A 20,406-nucleotide genomic window follows, 5' to 3' on the forward strand; every position below is an offset into this window, starting at 1 on the left:
TCAGCCTCCAATCTGTAATAAGCCTCAGCTGATTCATATTTGCATTCAGTAATTTTCATGCTCAATAAGAGACCCACAGTTTTGCTAAGGATTCAGCTGCAAAATAACATGTGCAATAATTCCAACTGTATCTGAAATGCAAATTTTACATTAAGTGTAAAGTCAAATTCCCTGGTGAGAGAAAAATAAATGTTGTATTACTCTAAAAGTGACACTTTCGACAGAAAACAAACCCTCGTGTATAAACTAAGGAGTTAAAATACCTATTATAAATCTCCAGTAGATACTATCTCAGCCTTAACTACAGTTAAGAACATTTCTGTTGCTACTGTGTGGCTAATCCTGGTTCTTTTCTAGGGTATTCAGACATAGCCATACTTTAGACATGCAGATGGAAAGGAGTTTGAGCTCTTTAAGAGAAACTCCTCCCATATTCCCATCCAGCACCACAATATTATGTATTTCTAAAACTACAGGGGTAGCCCGTTTTCCACCTCCTTTCTATATAATGCATCACAGAGAGTAGAGAAATAGGTTTTGAGAACTGTATTCCTAGGAAAGCTGATTGGACAACAAAAACAACAACAACAAAAACAATGAAAGGAAATAAAATCACAGGTAAGAATATTGCTTTCTATTTAAAAATAAAAATTTTGGAAAATCCAATGTCAGATGCTAAAATAAACATTCCAGGTTAAAGCCAGGTAAGGTACTGGGCAAAAGCATTCAGAGAGCAAGTGGCATCTTTCTGATGGCTGGGGAGTTAAATATTGGCGTGGGCATCCCTAAATAATGCAGTATGCTCTTCCCTATGTCAGGATTCAGCACAACCTGGTCTAGCCCCAGGAGTCTCCTACTGGGACAGTCAAAAGACAAGACTAGTAAGCAAAAGCAGTCAATAATACAGATGGATCATTTCACAGCAGCATTTTACAAGAGATAGATATATAAAAATATATTTTCCTGCATAGACCTACAAATAGAGGTTACTCACAGAGATTACTGTAGCTCCAGCAGTTACCCATTGATCATAGAAAATGCCCAGTTCATCAGCTTAATGCTTGAGAAAAGTTAGCTAGAAAAGAAGCCAGCTAATTCAAAATCTGCTGTTCTAGTCAACTGGAAGCAAATTAGTTTCAAATTTCCTGGCAGCCCCTTTTGCCCTGCACTGCACACGGTGATGGAAGCACTTTGAGCACTAGAAACCCTAGCTGAGAGGAGCTGCCGCCTCAGTCCCTCTCTCACAAAGGCTAAGCAGCCTGTTCTCTCGTTTGCTCGCCCTCTTTCTGCCTGTCTCTCTCTACCTTGGTAGCTTACCGAAAACAACCACCGTAGGGCTTTTCTATATTTGTGAAAACTACTTCCAAGGAGATAATTGAGATGATGGGAGTTAGCTTTAATGTAACCATTTCCCCAGTGCGGCAGCAGAAACCCCAGCAAAGGCTCCGGGAGGATTGTACCATCCTCTGTGACATCAGAGGTGGGGCTGTCATCTCAGTATTATGCAGCATTTTCTCTGATGAGAGAATGACATTTGTGAAAAGAAATGGATAGGTTCCCTTTAAAAGGGTTTAATTCTTGTGTTGTTTAAACAGAAAAGGAAAGAGCAAATACAACGTTGAAAGCTGCTGTAGGAAGACCTAAATCCTGCTTTGCCAGTCCTTATCTCACTGCTAAATGATGCTGCCATCTGAAGTCATTTTACTGATGATTACATTATCATTCCTGTGATTAAATTAATATTTAATGGGTAATTGATATTACTTGGAAAATGTGACATGAAAAATTCAAAGACATTAACATCTAGTTTTAAATATGATGGCATAAACTTTTACATCACTAATAGTACCCTGGACATATGCAATACCTTTCAACACAGTCTCAATAAAAATACTAACTAACACTAATAGTTTTGGAGACAAGAAAAGTGAAGTGAAAAATAGTATAAGATGAATAGCATAATGTAATACAGGTCCTTAGTCATGGTAATGGAGGTTAATACAAAATTAAAAAGAACTCATTTTCTGTAACCTTAATATTCCAATCAGTTTAAAAAGTAGAGGCCAACAAAACAACTGATGGTTACTTTCATTCATTCCATATGCATTTACAGAGAGGCTAATAGGTTCTAGAAAATGTGTTAAGTCTAATTTGGAAAGTAAATTTCTGCTAAATAATAAAATCAGAATAGAAAATATTTATTTAATGCTTACTATGTGCCAGGCACTATCCTAAGCAGGTTTACTATATTAATTCATCTATTCCTGCTAGCAGCCCTTGGGATAGCTAGTATATGAACCCATTTTACAGATAAGACTACTGAAAACACAACAGCTATGTAACTTGTCCGAGATCACGTGGCTAAAACTGGCACGGGCAGGATTCAAACATGGGCACAATGGCTGCAAAGTCCACCCTCACAAACACTAAGCTAAATTGCATCCTGAGGGCTTCCTTATCAAAAGAATTCTAAAGGAGGAATACAATTTCCAAGATTTAGAACCACATCAAGCCAAATATAGCTACCCCTCAAGTAGACTGGCCTATATATAAGAGGATAAAAGTAGAAAGTGAACCTAGAGAAAGCATACCGAAACTGGAAATAATGCCCAGGAGTAGATTACTGCTGACTACTCAAGTGACCTTAAGACAATGGCTTCAAATCTTTCATCTTTAGTTTCCTTATTTCTATACTGCAGGTTTTTTAAAAATTAAAAAAAATTGTTTTAATGTTTATTTATTTTTGACGGGGGGGGGGGAGGGGCAGAGAGAGAAGGAGGCTCCCCTGAATCTGAAGCAGGCTCCAGGCTCTGAGCTGTCACCACAGAGCCCGATGCAGGGCTTGAACCCATGGATCATGGGTTCAGATCATGACCTGAGACGAAGTTGGAGGCTTAACCAACTGAGGCACCCAGGTGCTCCTAAACTGCAGATTTTTTAAAAAAAATTTTTTTAATGTTTATTTATTTTTGAGACAATTGGAGAGACAGAGTGCAAGCAGCGGAGGGGCAGACAGAAGGAGACACACAATCTGAAGCGGGCTCCAGGCTCTGAGCTATCAGCCCAGAGACGGACATGGGGCTCAAACTCACGAATGGTAAGATCTTGACCTGAGCCGAACCAACTGAGCCACTCAGGTGCCCCTGCATATTTTTTTTTTTAATGTTTACTTATTATTGAGAGATAGAGACAGAGCAAGAGCAAGAGAGAGGGGGAGACACAGAATCCGAAGCAGGCTCCAGGCTCTGAGCTGTCAGCACAGAGCCCAATACGGGGCTCAAACTCACAAACTGCAAGATCATGACCTGAGCTGAAGGCAGATGCTTAATCAACTGAGCCACCCAGGCGCCCATGCAGATTTTTCAATTATAAAGCAGTATTAAAATATAGTTAAAGCACAGGATCCAGGCTTGTAATCTGGGCTCCATCTTTTTCAATTATGTCAACTTAGCAAATTATTTAACCTCTAAAGGGCTCAATTTTTTCATCCAAAAAAAAAAAAAATAAGGAAAACAATGGGATTATTCTGAGAATTAATGAACTATGCCTATAAATAAATAAAGCACTCAAAGTAGCAACCAGTATATAATAAGAGCTTAAGGTTTATGAGTACTGTTTTCCATAATCATCATTACTTTTAGTATCAATATCACATTTTTTTTTTACTAAAACTGCCAATTTTTCAAAAGCCTCTCCCTTTTTGAAAACCTCTCCAAGAAAAGCGGCTATTTTTCTAGAATTGGTTAGAAAAACAAAGGACAACCTTTGCTGGCTTCATATACACATTAACCAATCAATGAATCAGATGAGATATCAGATGAAGTTATCAGGCATGCCTTTCAAAAAAGCTCTACATGGGGAAGAAACAGAAGCATTTATCTTTTTGCCCTCCCCAACTTCTTCTGCTGGGAATATGGAAGGAGGCTAGACCTAAAGCAGCAATCCGTAACTGTAAGCATCCTGTTAGGGAGGTCAAACAAAAAGAGAGTCCCCAAACCCACCATAGATCTCCCATTCCCATCTTCTCTTATGTTGGAGAGAAATAAACCTTTAGTTCAAGTATTTAATTCAAGTTTTCTGCTAAATGCAACTCTCCAGATCCTATGAAACACAACTGAAGGTCACAATTTCCCTATGGTTTCAACAGCTAACTGGAGGGTTGGGCTACTTCTCATCACTCTTCTGTTAACATCCTCTGAGCCTGCATCCTCCCCAATGTCAAGTAAAAGTCAATGGATGACCCTGGGGGAAAGAAAAAGTAAAACATACTGCTTCCCAATACTTAGCAGCTGTGTTGTCTTATCACAAACAAAACAACAAAGGGTTGAATGGCTGAAGCAACAGCATGTGTAAAGCTCCTCCTTCATCTTAATTTCCTTCAGTCTCTAAATGGGTATATGCTACTAAGCTAATGTTAAAGGAGAAAAACAAACAAAAAGCCTAAAATACAAGAATGAGGATGCTTGACAAAGTTACTGCTATTATAAAGGCTACATAACTGCAACTACAAGTGACCGTGAAGAACTATGTCTCCACCTCACAAATGTCTCAATTCCAAATGTCTAGCATTTCACATTAGGCTTTAACTAACACTATCTTAGACTGACACGTAAAACTCCCTATTTCAAAAAGTAAAACTCAAAAGTAAATTTGTTACATATTCTCTAGTTTCTCATGGCCACCATCTCTAAATAATGTATGTATAAAAAACAGCACTTGAGTCCATAACTAGGTGAAGTGAAAATTCTTTCAATCTAAAATGGAACCAGGGGATATGAAATGGAGAATCTCACACATGCACCCTCAGAAAAACAGAACTTAGTAACTAAGAGACTGATTCCTATAAATGCCTGAATTACAGAAGACCAAGATTTATCTCCTGACCAATGAACATCTGCCACAACTCTCTGCCCGTCCTCAAGCCAATGAACTTACCTGCCTGAACTCTGGCTGGCCCTTTCCTCTGCACTCCTTGGCCAGAAATACAGCCTGACCCAAACCCTCGATGTACTCACTTGTAGCTTGCTACAGCAAGCATTTCCCAAATTGCAATTGCTCTGCTATTCCCAAACTAACTCAATTTCTGGTGATTCAAGCTTGCCTCAGTTTACCTCTTTATTTAGACTGACAGTAGTGCCATCTTGAAGTCCTCAATTATATTTTTTCTGAAATGTAATCTAATAACACTGCCATTATTCTTAAAGGATATATAATATCAAAATATTCAAAGGAGAGAACCATTAAAAATTTCAAACCAATCTTCTGTTTGTACCTCTTCTGTAAAACAGTTTTTTCCAGAACTATCAGAGTAAACAAATCAAAAAGAGCCAGATTTATCAAATGTACCTTTTCGTTAAAATTTAAAGGAATATTTTACGTTTTTGATAAACATACGAAATTTAAATTATAAAATATTTTGAACATTTACATAAAGTTGGTATTGACTATATCTTCTTATTTCCTGTATTGGTGCTCTGGCATTTGGAGTATCTTGATCTTGAAGAGGCAAAGCACCCCTCCCCAATCCCATTAGCTATTTCCTAGAGATTGCAATGGACTCCCCTGGGAGTGCACTTTTGATATACAAACCAACCAATCCACTGTCAGACCCCATTTCCTAAATCAATCTCTCACACTCTTAAACCAATATTCCTCCTACCCTATTCCCTCCAGGGCCTTGTACTGGACACCTAGGAACTACCAATCCTAAATGTATTCAAGGACCTACCCTGCCTTATCCATTCCTTTCTGCAAAAACCATATTAAAGACTGGGTTGTGTTCTCCCCAGTCCTCTCTGCCTCCTTCCCCGTTGTGGCCCTGCAGACCTACTATGTCTACTATTTCTAGGGCTCTGTGTTATTTCTCAAAATTTTAAAACAAAGTAATACAGACAGGCAAGCAAACTGTTATCCAATTTAATATGAGATTTTAGAATTAAAACCTTCTTACAAATCAAGACTGATTACATGATGCCAATTTTTTATCACCATATCCCCTATTATTTTATTGTTTGCTTTCATTCACTCCTAAATCCATGTGGAAGACAAGATTATCAGAAGAACTGGTAACAATAATTCCTTATTTGAAATAACTTTCTTACATTGAGCTAATTCCAATAAGTGAGGAGCCAGTTTCCAGTTTACTTTTTAAGTCTGGTTCTTAGATCTTAAAACAAACAAAAACACACACACACAAAAACAAAAACAACAATAACAACAAAACTCGATGCCAATTTCAGGATTACAAAAATTTAGTTTTTATATATTAGTCTATTGTCTCTATTATAAAGTACAGTCTAAGCTTCATGTAAAGAGATAAATAGAATCTTGGAAGATACAACATGAAATAAATCCAAGTGAGCAGAAAAGAGGAGTGAGCAATACCAAGATTGGTATAATGCCAGAGCCTTATACTATGAAATACTGTTAAAAGCAAAAAAGACCACTCTAAGGTAAAAGGTAACCTATGTTAAAAACAACACAAAATAGGGGCGCCTGGGTGGCTTAGTCGGTTAAGCGTCCGACTTCAACTCAGGTCACAATCTCGCGGTCCATAAGTTTGAGCCCCGCGTCGGGCTCTGGGCTGATGGCTCAGAGCCTGGAGCCTGCTTCAGATTCTGTGTCTCCCTCTCTCTCTGCCCCTCCCCCGTTCATGCTCTGTCTCTTTCTGTCTCAAAAATAAACGTTAAAAAATTAAAAAATAATAATAATAATAAAAAATAGAAATAAAAAATGAGACAACTGGCACCAAATGGAGTCACTTATTGCTAACTCCATATGACCAAACTGAGACATAACTTAATTACAGTTTTGGCTCTTCCAGAAATGTAATCTTAAACCAGTCAATCAGGAATGAATCACCTGATCAGTACTAGTTAGGTAATATGCCTGACAGACCCTTGCTAACACCTGAAGGAAAGTAACTTTGCAAGAACCACCCCACTTTGTTGCCTACTGTATCTTTTTTGTTCCTATTCCCTTATGCCTCTTTGTACAGCAAGTTGGAGCTCCTTCCTATCTCCTATATTGGATACTGATTCAAATCAACTTGAGCTCAAATAAACTCTTAAAATTTTTAATAGACCTCAGTTTATCTTTTAACACTTTTAACGTTAATTTGTACATATTTGCACAAATTTGCCTATAATTTGGCTAATTTTATAGTTTATTTTTATGTTAATTTTGTACATATATTTAACAACATTTCACATAAAACAATTTAAAAATAGCTTTTATTAACTTACATTTTAGAGAATTATTTTATTAAAGCTTTTCACATGCAATTTGTCATTAGGGTCTTTGCCACCGCTAGAGTCTTAACTTTGAGTTGTATTATATCTTTAGTTCTGTCTTAAGATACAGCAATATTTAAATCTGTGTGATGCTACAATTGGAAATTCTATCCTAATCTACAGTATCCATTCACTTTAGGTGATCCCCACAATGTAACCACTTACTGTATGTCCTTTGGAAATCATCTTTAAAAAGCTACATTACAATGACCTTTGACATTTCCAATTCTAGGATCATTTCCTCAGGAATAATTACTAACTGTGTAATTAAATATATTTTCTCCTCCTTTTTTTAAACCTGTTTTAGTAATCTCTGAAGCATCCCAACTAGCATTATCTCTAGTGGTTTCAAGCTATGTGTTTTCTCCAAAAGTTCTTTGTTACTGAAAGTAATCAAAACATCTCTAATACAGAAACAGTAACAACTTGAATATAAGGCCACTCCTTCTTTTCTGATAACTTTCTCAGGAAAACATCCCTACCCTAAGATATTAACTCCTTTTTACAGATCAAGAGTATCAAGTTGAAGAAAACTGGCCAACACACAATTAAAAGATAAAGAGACCAAGAAATATCCCTCGGGCCAAAGTTAAAAAAAAGGAAGAAGGAATTTAGCTGCCAGTACAAATATGAATATACAGAAGAGCAGAAGGAAACAAACAAAATCATTACTTAACATTGGGTTATACTTCATTCCTCTCTTTTAATCTAGCACAGTTTGGGAATTTGAACTTTTTTCCCTTGCTGACTGTACTAACTTATTTATAGTAATGCTAATATCATGTTATTATTTATTAATATAAACAATGTAAACATCATTTTTAGTTATAATATAATCTAGTTATTGTTGAATAGTCTGGTTATTTCCAATATTACCCTAAGTAGGTTCTTATATTGACAGCTTGCTAATTAATATTCAGAATGTAATCAATATATAAACCCCCAAACACCAAACTGAAACTTCCCTGAAGTCATTGACTTGTTTCTATTTTGTTCATTGATGTATCCCCATGCCACTGAGATACCCAGGAAGCACAAACAACAAACTGCAAGGCCAGTTCAAGATGGCATAAAACTCAGGTTGCATGTTACAAACAGGGAGAAATTTTACAGCCAGGAGACTGCCTTCCTCATGTAGCAGACCCAGGAAACGTGGGAAACAAAGGCAGAAGAAAAAAATTAAATTTCCTTACAACTTATAGCCCAATGACAAGTCCTTGAGATAGGCAGAGTGACCTTCCTCTGGAAAGACAGCTGCCTCTATGACACTTTGCTCAGGGCAAAATGCAATCTTAGCTTAACTTTCTCCCAACCTCGGGGATCCTGTAAGCCTACTTTAACATACAAAAATTTCTTTAGAAACTTCTTTTATCTCTACCCCACCAAGATATAGGTTGGCAATCATACTCCAAGCTTATGGTCCCTTGATACACATCTGAAGGGTCTCACGAGTGAGTTTTTACTAAACAGTAATAAGTGACCTTTCCTACCAGCAGCTAGCCCTTCAAGGTCCTGGAAACCATGTTTCCCAGATACCTTGGACTTACACTATCCCTGACCCCCTCCCAACCTGAAGGTATATAATCAGTCACCCATCACAACCCCAGTGCAGTTCTGTCTGCCTACAGGTCCTGTCCCTGTGCTAAAACAAACAAACAAACAAACAAACAAACAAACAAACAAAAACACCTTTTGGGGACACTTGGGTGGCTCAGTTGGTTGAGTGTCCAACTCTTGATCTCGGCTAGGTCATGATCTCATGGTTCGTGGGTTGAACCATGCAGTGCAGTGCAAAGCCTGCTTGGGATTCTCTCTCTCCCTCTCTCTCTCTGACCCTGTTTGCTCTCTGTTTCTCTCTCTCTCTCTCTCTCAAAAAATAAACAAAAATAAACTAAAAAACAACAACAACAAAAAAACACCTTTTTGCACCAAGATGTCTCAAGAATTCTCTCTTGGCTGTCAGCTCTGAACCCCAACATTTCCACATCACGAGGATAGCATTAGAGCTGAAGGAAAGTAGAGTCTTGAGCTAAAGAGGCAATGAGAGGATCCTCATCCATACACAAAGGTAAAACTTGAAAGCAAATTCAATGAGGAATTGAATTTCCCTTAACATAAAAAACTTGGCAACTATTTAAATGGGCAACTGAAGCTAGCCAGAAGGGCTCAGTAGGCCATACTTAACATAATTCTCTATCCTAGAAGCTCCTTTATTTGTTGTTTCTATTTTCTTTCCTTCTTTCAGTAAGATATTCTGTTCAAAATCTCACATCTTGTGTCAATTATATTAGTGTAAAATGTAATGTTGCACCTCTCTGTAGGCACCAATAAGGCAGCCATGAACTAGATGGCAGGGAAGCAAGATCAGAACAACTCCAGACCCAGCCCCAACAACAGAGCACAATCTGGTCAGCCAAAGGATGGAAGGGAATAGAATTTCTTTTATAAACTCTCTCTCCCATTGGTTTCATTAGCAATATGCTGTCCTAGGTGGTTCTACCTCTTCTGCCATGCTGCTGTCCCCTGGGCTTATTGTATATCCTCTGCCCTATAATTATAGTTAATAGAATTAATTAGTTCGCAGTTCACTGTTCTTCTCACTTAGTATTCTTTGCCTTCTAAAATGCTAGAGCTTGGAATAAATATTTATCATCCAAAAGACAAACTAGAATGGTGGCAAAAATATCCTAAATGAGTTAATAGACATAAAGTGCTTAAAATGGCACCCAGCACATAGGAAATATTTAGTATGAACTAGCTGATATTACTATTACTACTGGCAATCAGTCTTTGCTCCATTATTTACTATATAACTTGGGCAAATAATTTTGCCTTTCTGAGTCTCAGCTTTCAACTATTACTTTAAAAAAAAAACTCATTAAAAGTCAACTTTTTCCCCGGCCTTTTGTACTCACTAAAATGAAAATTTACAATTAATTTTGATCCAGGATTCAAACAATAATGTAGGCAAATAGATGTTTACCTCCCAAGCTTGCTGTAAGATTAAAATTAGAAAAGGTCACATGAAAAAGTAACTGAAAACTACAAAATGTTTTTTTCAAAGTAGGGCTCTACACTGATAATTCCAGGTATCCAAAAACCAGTATCTCTCCTGAGCTTTAGTCCATCTCACGCTTCTGTTGAGTACAAAGTACTAATCACATGGGGACCACTATAAATAAAAAGGAAACGATGTCAATAATTTAGTCAATTCAAAAGAAACAATCAGCCAGACCAGATACCTGGGGCAGGGTCTAGACTTGGACTGTGGTAATAGAACAAGGAGAGAAAGAGAACTCCAGACCAGTTTATATCCTTTTAATTACAAGAGAGAAGGAAGTCAAGTAAATCATAAGAGACTCTTTTAAACTATAGAGAACAAACTGAGCGTTGAGGTTGAGGGAGGGAGGTGGGTGGGATATGGGCGAAATGGGTGATGGATATTAAGGAGGGCACTTGTGATGAGCACTGAATGTTATATGTAAGTGATGAATCACTAAATTCTACTCTTGAAACAAATATTACCCTATATGTTAACTAACTAGAATTTAAATAACAACTTGAAAAAAAAAAAAAAGAGTGAAGGAAGCCAAACATGAAAGAAATCTTACCAAGGACAGTTAAAGGTCTCAAGGTTACATTCCTATCTGTCTTGGCAAAAGGACCCCACAACCTATGATAATAACAACAGGAGAAACTTAGGTTAATGACAACATAATGAGAAAACAAATACAAAGTAAACCAGAGCTAGAAGCAGTTCACATATAAACTATGTTATAGTTATAGCACTAAGTAAGTTAGTGTTTATGGGGGGAAGGGACAGGGGGTGTCTCAGGAGGAGTCTAGAAGAGATGTGTGTCTCATGTAAAGAATGCAAAGGAAGAATCTAAGTTTTGTATTATGGGCTAACTTGACTCTATATGCTCAAGAGAGCCATTGGGAACTCTACTCTGTGCTTCTGACACAGACCACTGACAGTGGTCAAGTCACTGCCAGTAATAGACCATGAGTTACACAACCACATTATAATCTTGCCTTTACACTTTGAAAGGCACTACCAGGAAGAAGGAAACTTGGGACTGAGGAAACAGATTCTCTCTTTCCTGGGATCTTGTATGGGGTGTGAACAACTAAAGGCAGCCTCAGCTCGGAACTGTGCCTATCATCCCATGAAAGTTGGGTCTGTCCAGAGAAGCAGAGAAAAAAGCAAAGAATCAACAATTTCTATCTGACAGATGTCTCATGTTACATATTCAACATGTCAAAATCATAGTGATTACCGTCCCCGAAAAACTAGTGTCTGAGAGAGAATTCCTACTTCAATGTAACATTAACCTCTCCTGTCACTTTAGTGCCACTCTTTAATTTTTTTGTTGTTTTATTTATTTTTGAGAGAATGAGAGAGAGAGAGAGAGTTGGTGCATGGGAGGGACAAAGGGAGAGGGAGACACAGAATCTGAAGACAGGCTTCAGGCTCCGAGCTGTCAGTACAGAGCCCGACGCAGGGCTCAAACCCACAAACTGTGAGATCATGACCCAACCGACTGAGCTACCCAGGTGCCCCAGTGCCACTCTTTAGAGTCCTTACTTCTCCCTATATCTTTAGTATCTAAGACTAACTAGTTTCTTAAAATCTGCTATGTCTACCCCTTTATTTACATTATTACTATCACTTCTCTAGAGCAGATACTATTGCTTTAGGAATTAGCTACTGGTCCTAAACAGACTGCCCACCTCAGCATGAATGCATATCCTTTAATATACTCTAATTAATTTTGCTATATTAATCTTCATAAAGCACTTTTCCTAAAGCACTGTTGTCATCACTGTCCCACTATATGCCTCCCCTTCACCTAAACAAAACAAATTTTAAATGGACTCCCAGTGTGACTAAATTAAAGTTGTAACTGTTTAACACTGGGATCAGCAAAACCTTTTCTGTAAGGACTAAATAGTAAATATTTTCAGTTTCAAGGGCCATAGAGTCTCTATGTAAATATGTGACTCTGCCATAATAGCAAAAACAGCCACAGACCATAGTAAATGAATCTATGACTGTGTTCTAATAAAACTATTTTATAGTTACTCCCTCCTTTCCAACGATGTCTTACTCATCACTCATGTCCCCACTCCAATTCTACTTCTCACTGAAGTCCTCCATGCTTAACCCAACTCATAGTGATCGTTCCCTCCATTTTAGCCTTAAAACATATATTGCCTGTACTTTTCATTGGGTCCTTATGTATTCATGATTTCATACCGCCTTCCCTACTTACTTTTTATCTCACATTTTCTATGTCCTGGATAACTACCATAGTGTTCAAACGTTAAAAGCTATTCATTAATTCTTTTTTTTTAAGTTTACTTTGAGAGAGAAAGTGTGCGCATGCACATGCATTCATACCCATACCTGAACAGGGGAGGGGCAGAGAGAGGGAGAGAAAGAATCCCAAGCAGGCACCACACTGTCAGGGTGGAGCCCAACATGGGGCTCAACCCCAGGAACCGTGAGATCATGATGAGCCGAAATCAAAAGACAGACCCTTACCCAACTGAGCCACCCAGGTGCCTGGTATTCATTAATTCTTTACTAACATGATGATGATAAGTTACAAGGCAATCCATGGATATATGGACCTCAAAAATTTTCACCACTCACCATTTCAATGAAAATTATACCAAATGATCCCTATACAGTAATTATATCAACTTTTAAATGGAAAAAATATATATAAATCAATCGCTTGGGCCTTTCCAGTATGAGGTATAATATGCAAACAAACAAACAAACAAAAAGGACAATATAGATTCAATAAGTGAACTACTTAAAAGAGGTTATTTTATTATAAACATAGTATTAGTGTGCTTGATTTAAGATAGTAGTTATATTTGTAGGACTAGGAAAACATAATCCTTAAACTGATTTTTCTGTTACCCAAGTCTCAGAGAAGCGATTCTTAACTTTTTCGGTAAAATGGACCACTTAGAAAAAGCTATGGACCCTCTCCCAATAGGAAACACCTAGATGGATATTTACATAAAATTTACATAAAATTTCTGGGCTCTCACAGACACTCTAAAGAGGAGAAATCCTCCCTCAGAGGGTCTCATGTTAGGCATTCACAGCTCTCAATCACCTAAGAAATTTTCCTTTTAAGTTAAGTAATTCAAAGAAATTTTAATACACCAAAAGGATCTGGAAATATTTTTTTTACATTGTCACAAAACAAAAACTATTACACCCAAATCAGATGTCAAAGATCATAACCAGTGCAAATGAAGAATTTTATAGTTAAGAGCAAATGGGTAGGAGGGGAGAGGAGAAATATCAGCAATGACTTGCAGATTTCAATTTCATGTTGCTGCTTGCTAGGAAGGATCACATGGCCTAGAGATACCTCTATCAAGCACAGTTCTTCTAGGGCGAACACGTTACTGCTAAACCTCAAACATCAGAAGTGGCAGTTTCATATCCTAAAACAACAACCCAAGTTAAGAAAAATCATCATGAGCAACTAATTGTAAAATATCTCTTTAAAACTCAAATTCAGTAGGGCACCTGTGTGGCTCAGTCCATTAAAGCATCCAACTTTGGCCCAGGTCATGATCTCACGGTTCGTGAGTTCAAGCTCCACGTCAGGCTCTGTGTGGACAGCTCAGAGCCTGGAGCCTGCTTCAGATTCTGTGTGTGCCTCTCTCTCTGCCTCTCCCAGGCTCACGTCTCTCTCTCCCTCTCCCTCTCAAAAATAAACATTAAAAAAACAAACAAAAACCCTCAACTTCAGAAATAAAAATGAGTTCCTAAATACCAGTAGAATAACACACAGCAGATAAATAAAAAACACAATAATATTCATGATACGTAAGTGGCCGAATTTTAATTTCCTTTCATTTAGTCTTTTTTCATAAGACAAATTGATTAAATGTACTGCTAAACAGGATTCAATTTTTATGTCTTTTGCACACAGCACATGAGAATGAGAGCAAGACATCACAAAAATCTAAATTTTATGATTCAATATAAAATAGTTAAAATCAAACTATCTGTAGTAGTAATCAATCTACTATGAATGTAATAGGTAAAATGATGAACGTGGAATTTCAAAAATAGCCAAATTCCTATCAAGGTAACAAGGTGTAGTGTCAGTCTCATTTAGAGAAAGAAAAAGCTGTAAATAAAGTTAGCGCCTTTCAGAATGACTGATTCAAAAGCAGAGGCAGACACTAAGGTACAGAGGGCCCTCAAAGATATGGATGGTCAATCAGACTGAGAAGGATTTAAAAAAGCTTCTCAGGGCATAGACTTTAAATCACAATTTTCTGAACTGATAGAAAAGGCCATGATACCTTAACTCACCTCTCCACTTGTGTCAATATTCCACTGTTTCCATAACATAATTCTCAACTTCTGCAAAACAGAATACTCTCCCCATTCTTTCAAATATTCAAATATATTCAAATATCACCTATCCTTTAAGACAGAGAACACATTAACATCCCTCCAAGTCTCTGATGACTCCTTCATACCCTGCTGTGTTGTCTCCTCTGCTGTATATAGTATGATGACCACATATCCCTGATTTCCCACACTGCTCATGATCTCAACAGTCTGTCCCTGCAAGATCTTTAACATGGAATTAGTCATCTGTTCATGAGGTTTAAATCAATTATCTGGCACTTACTACATCATACTCTATTAAATGGCTCCGAATATATATTTCATCTTGCTTTAAGTTCATCAGCTTCTTCTAAGCAGTGATTAGCAGCACTGGATACATAGCAAATACTCAAATATTTATAGAAATCAATTAAATGTATTAAGCATAAGAAACTTATTTCCTGCCCCTGCTTTTTTCTCTTATTTTTAATTACCTAGATATAAGAACAAAAGCAATACAAATCTCAGTTAAGTGACTGAGGTTAAGTGACTTCAGCTCAGGTCATGATCGCATGGCTCATGGGTTTGAGCCCCATGTTGGGCTCTGTGCTGACAGCTCAGAGCCTGCAGCCTGCTTCAGATTTTTTGTCTCCCTCTCTCTCTGCCTCTCTCTCTCTCTCTCTCTCAAAAATAAACATTAAATTTTTTTTTAAAAATAAAATAAAAAGAACATTAAAACAGGGTCTCAATCTTTTCTTTGTGTTTTTTTTGTAACCTTTATTTATTTTTGAGAGACAGACACACAGACCACAAGCAGGGGAGAGGCAGAGAGAGAGGGAGACACAGAATCCGAGGCAGGCTCCAGGTTCTGAGCTGTCAGCACAGAGCCTGATGTAGGGCTTAAACCCATTAACTGTGAGATCATGACCTGAGCCGAAGTCGGCGCTTAACCAACCTAGCCACCCAGGTGCCCCTCAATCTTCTTTTTAAAATTATCTTTTTTTAACCAGGGTTAACTCAAAGTTCACCATGCTAGTTGCCCCAAGGACAACTAAACAGGCCATATTTTAAATATTTAGCAATCCATCATCAAAAGGGCAAGCTCTCTAAATTGCTTTTTCCTAGTATAGTTGGGTTATATGCATTGAGTCATCCCTGTTCATTTGTTCATGCCACCTTTATAACTAACAGAAACATTTCTGTAAAATGGTCTGCAAGTTTCCTGATATACTGAAAAAAAAGTTATCTATTCCTTAAGACTGGACCCTGGCCTTGGTCATACCACTGTCTTATCAAGTGAATGAACACTGACTAGATACTCTAATATATGAACACCACAGGCACAATAAGGAAAAAAAAATTGTTGGGGAAAAGCACAGGTAACATAGCTAGGTTGAAAGGGTGCTTGGTTTGCTCACTGTTATTTTATATCTTGCCAAGAAATCTCTAATTCTACAATATTAAAAGCAAATAGAAATTTTAATTTATGTTTCAGTGTTTTTGTGTATTTTTTTTACTTCTATCATATTCCTGGCATTATAATTTCCCTATGGATGAGAAGGGTTGGGTTGTTGAAGTTTCAGTGCAAGGAAAAAGGGGCAGGCTGGGTGCCCCAATTATAGTGGATAAGGAATTTAGATGTCTCCTTATTCTCAGATACAGAAGATGGCCCCCATCAACAGTCTACTTTCTTTCTAATTTAATGGTCCTGTCATCAGCACCCTAACACTACCAATGGAAAAGAACATGCATTAAATAATCTGATGACTCAGGCCATATCTACTTTCCCTCCCAAAGGAAAATACAAGGAGGTACTGCACTGCATTAACATCTGTCAAAAAATAATGAGCTACATGACATCTAAGAAATCGTACAGACCAACAGCATAATTTTTTTAAGAATTCTGCCTTCAAGTGGTATCTCACACAGTAGTCCAATATATGAAAGAGATAAAAGAGGGCGTGCCTCTAGCTGACTGGGGTGGAGCATGAACTCATACCACCATCTCCTCATTCCCCAAACCTTAGACATAAAGATCTTGATTCCAAGATTTACAAAAAAAAAAAAAAAAAAAAAAAAGAAAGAAAGAAAGAAAGAAAGAAAGAAAGAAAGAAAGAAAGAAAGTGAAGCCAAAAAGTTAAACAGTTTATCCAGTGTCATGATACCAATTAATGACAAAGTCAGAATTACAGCCTATTTTCATGTAGAATGGCAACTGGGGTACAGCAGCACTTTGATCAGATTCTCTAAAAATGTAGAATATTGTGGAAGACTTAGGTTCACTCAAGTCACACTCAAGCTGGCATGTCAGTTCCATGCCTTATTTGCTGTGTTTAATTATTTAACCCTCAATGAGTGTCATCTGTGAAATAAGGGGGGGAATGGGTGGGAGAGTGGACTAGTATCAGAGGATCAGAGGATTCTTCTGAGGTTTAATCTCATATAAAAATTTTCTAGTAGAGTATCTGTTACATAATAAATGTGTAAAAATGTTCACTCAAGATTGAACCCAAAAAATTAAAAATATCCCACTGTCACCCTATACCATAATTTAATACAAAACAAAACAAAACAAATGCAGCAACCAAAAATTATCAGTTAAGGAATTCAGGACCTTCCACATTAGTCTTTCAATTATTACATCTCCAATAATACTGACTTCTTTGGAAGTTTTTGCAAAATTTATATATGAGAAAAAAATAAACAACAGCACCCCAGACTAGGTTTCATATATTATCTTAATGCATCTTGTATTCAAGCAATATTATTATCACGGGCCTACCAAAATGTCCATCTGAGAGTATAGTTGATTAACATTTTTATTTCAAAAACTTGTGTGTTTTTTGCCATGGAAATTCCAAAATCTTTAATTTCACAACATCATAATGAGATTAAGACACAACAGATTTAAGGCATATTTGTACACCACTGGAATTTTTATAAACCTCCAGATTAGATTAGGCAGAAAGAACAAAAGCATATTAACTAACCTCCAAAACAAATCTGCAAGAAATCTGCCAGCCGGAAAAGCAAATGGCACTTGACAATTTGACACCTGCTACCAAAATGTGTTACACTTTGTCCACCAGAGGGAAGTGTTGTCTAACTATTAACAGAATTCCATAAACAATTTAGAACTCCAGAATAAAATTCTGTATTTTCAAAAAATTTCTTTCCAAGCTTTCAGGTAAAAAAAATTCTACTCATTGAAGTTGAAAACCTAGAAATCTGCCATAGATATCTGTACTTAGGTTAAAATGATATAAAAGATGCTCCAGTTTTCAAAATCATTTTGGGCCTATGAATTAATCATACCTCTAGGTATTGGATTATCCTAAAATGAAGATGCAGCATGTCCAGTTCCACATCTAATCATGGCCTCTACAGTTCTGACAAGTCCCTCATGCTCACTCAGCCTGATGCTATAAAGCTCAAAGAAGGTGGTAGACAGTGGCAGGTGAGATCCTAATATTTCATCACATATTTTAAACCATTTAATGATGCTTAGGGCACACTAGTCCTTGTATTAAATATCTACCCCCACTATACCCATAAAAACATTCTCTCTTATCAGTAAATATATCCAGAATTCTAGCCTGAGAGATTCAGTCACTATCCTGTCTCAGTGACAAAAGTCCAAAGTGGGCTGCCAAGGGGTGACAGGCACAGAGTATGCAGACCACTCCCAAGGTTATTTCAGGGAAATAGCAACCATCTACCCTGAGTGATTTGAACAACTTTAATCTAAACAACTTTATACATACATACATACATACATACATACATACGTACATACATACATACATACACATCTGACATACAGAGTTATCTACGCACACACATATTTCTCTCTTTTATTACATTCAGTTACCTCCTAATTTTTAGACACTTCAGTTTTTTATCTTACTAGATTCATCTATAGTACGAATTACTCCCTTATTAAAATCCTTTCTTATTTTTCAAATCTTTCTGTTCTGATTTTCCTTCTATCTCTCTGGCTAAACCTGCTAATTTTCTTTTAAACACTACTCTCTCAGCCTGCCCTTTAATTTTTTTTTCTTCCAAATGCCATATTCACTCTTCTTTTCATTTTGCACATGCTCCTTGGGCAGACCTATATCCCCTTTCAAAATCTCTTCTCTCGGGCCCAGACCTGTATACCCACCTGCCCACTGGATGTCTCTACCTGAATGTGCCATAGGAATCTCAAACATGTCCAACATATCACCGTTCTTTTTCTTACCCCAAACTTGCTCCTCCTTTGAAACTGTACCTTGTGAAAAGGCACCACCATCTACCCAGCCTCCCAAAGCAGAAACTACCCTCCGTGCCCTCCTTTCTTCCCTTCCACAGCAATCAGTTGCCAGCAGTGGCACCTCACTCTGTCCACAGTAAGTCTCTTCTCTACCCACTGCCTCACCCATCCTCCTCCCCAGTGCCCTGCACTCCTGCACAACTCTGTAGCAGAGAAACTGGTAGATGAACCCCAACTGTCCATTTCTCCTCCTCCTATAGTAACAGAATTCCCAATTTTTTTAGCTGGGTCCATGGCCATTTGGAATAAAGATTACACTTTCAACATTTCCCTCGTAGCTAACTGCAACCTTGGCACAGCACTATAAACAATGAGCCATACCTGAAAGTGTTCTGGAGCAACTTCCCCAAAATATCTTTATATTACAGATAGCACATGCCCCTTTACCTAATTCTCCTCTTCTACCTTTTGACTCTCAAGGAATATGGCCAAAGCTCCGGCAACCACATCAAAAGATGAAATGTTCTAAGGATGGCAGACCAAAGAGTTCAAAGGAGTCAGGATCACCTAACACTGTGAAACCAGCATCTGAGCTCTAAATCATCTGTCTGGATTCCTCCCAGGGAAGAAAACAGTAAACTCATTTTGCTTAAGCCACTAGTATATGTGTGTGTGTGTGTGTGTGTGTGTGTGTGTGTGTGTGGTGTGCACGCGCACACGCGCACATGTCTGTATGTGTATGGACCTTCCTAACAAGGTACACTGCCTTTCTAATCTCACCTTTCCATAACTGCAACCCAATTCCTACACTACTTCCAGAATGATTTCCTAAATCCCAAATATGAAAAATCCATTATTTTAAAAACTAAATACTATGTGTACTCCTCAGCATGGCATACAAAACAGATCACAACCTGCTCTTTGCCTGCCCCAAGCCTCCTCCCTCATTCCTCCCATGTTGACACCAGTTGATCTGAACAAGCCATGGTGTTCATAGCAACCTATCTTTATATATGCTCCTTACCCTGTCTCATACATGTTTCTTCCCAGCACCCACTTGACCTGACCCTCAAAAACTCTGCTCAGATAATAACCTCTCCCAGGAAGCCTTCCCTCCAGTCTAACTTAGGTGTGCCTCCAATGGCCTCTCAAAACTTCCTGTTCTTACTTCTACTATAGCAGGTATCACAGTGTGTTAGAATCATCATATTATTTGTCTGTTTCCCCAACCAGACTTCAGTCAGACTGTAGGCTTTATTTCTATATCTCTAGCTTAGCAACTATACATATTTATTGTATGTTGAAAGGGTAAATACTCTCAGGAATGCTTTTACTTGCCTTGAAGGAAGTTTTTGGCATCTTATACCTGATGCAAACAAAAATCCAGGCTTCTTGATTCTTTGCCCAGGCCTATTTCCAGTACATCAGCATTTCTCCAACAGTGTTCCAATAACATCTATTTAGGGAGGTTAATGTTAATA

General features: G+C 37.7%; 1 protein-coding gene and 1 long non-coding RNA gene across 12 annotated transcripts in view; one reads left to right on the forward strand and one right to left on the reverse strand.

Moving 5' to 3' along the window:
• The window catches only part of PSD3 (pleckstrin and Sec7 domain containing 3), an 810,275-nt gene that overhangs the window by 477,012 nt on the left and 312,857 nt on the right, over positions 1-20,406 (reverse strand). Inside the window, exon 1 of one of the 11 annotated variants that reach the window (XM_086703525.1) lies at positions 1,318-1,630. The exons of 9 other annotated variants lie outside the window; for them this stretch is intronic. Coding sequence is in view for 1 of the 2 variants with exons in the window: in XM_086703523.1 (XP_086559649.1) it covers positions 995-1,025 (31 nt within the window). In the remaining variant the exon portion in view is untranslated. Of the gene's footprint in view, positions 1-994; positions 1,631-20,406 lie in introns of those variants that run through there. One more of the 11 variants, XM_086703523.1, reaches the window with a different exon arrangement.
• LOC147581586 (uncharacterized) lies at positions 454-19,578 on the forward strand. The gene is made up of 2 exons (XR_015250059.1): positions 454-618; positions 19,406-19,578. It is a non-coding gene; the product is annotated as an uncharacterized LOC147581586 (long non-coding RNA).

The sequence above is a fragment of the Puma concolor genome, chromosome B1, assembly GCF_028749965.1.
Source record: "Puma concolor isolate L17-30 chromosome B1, mPumCon1.1.hap2, whole genome shotgun sequence".
Taxonomy (NCBI): domain Eukaryota; kingdom Metazoa; phylum Chordata; class Mammalia; order Carnivora; family Felidae; genus Puma; species Puma concolor.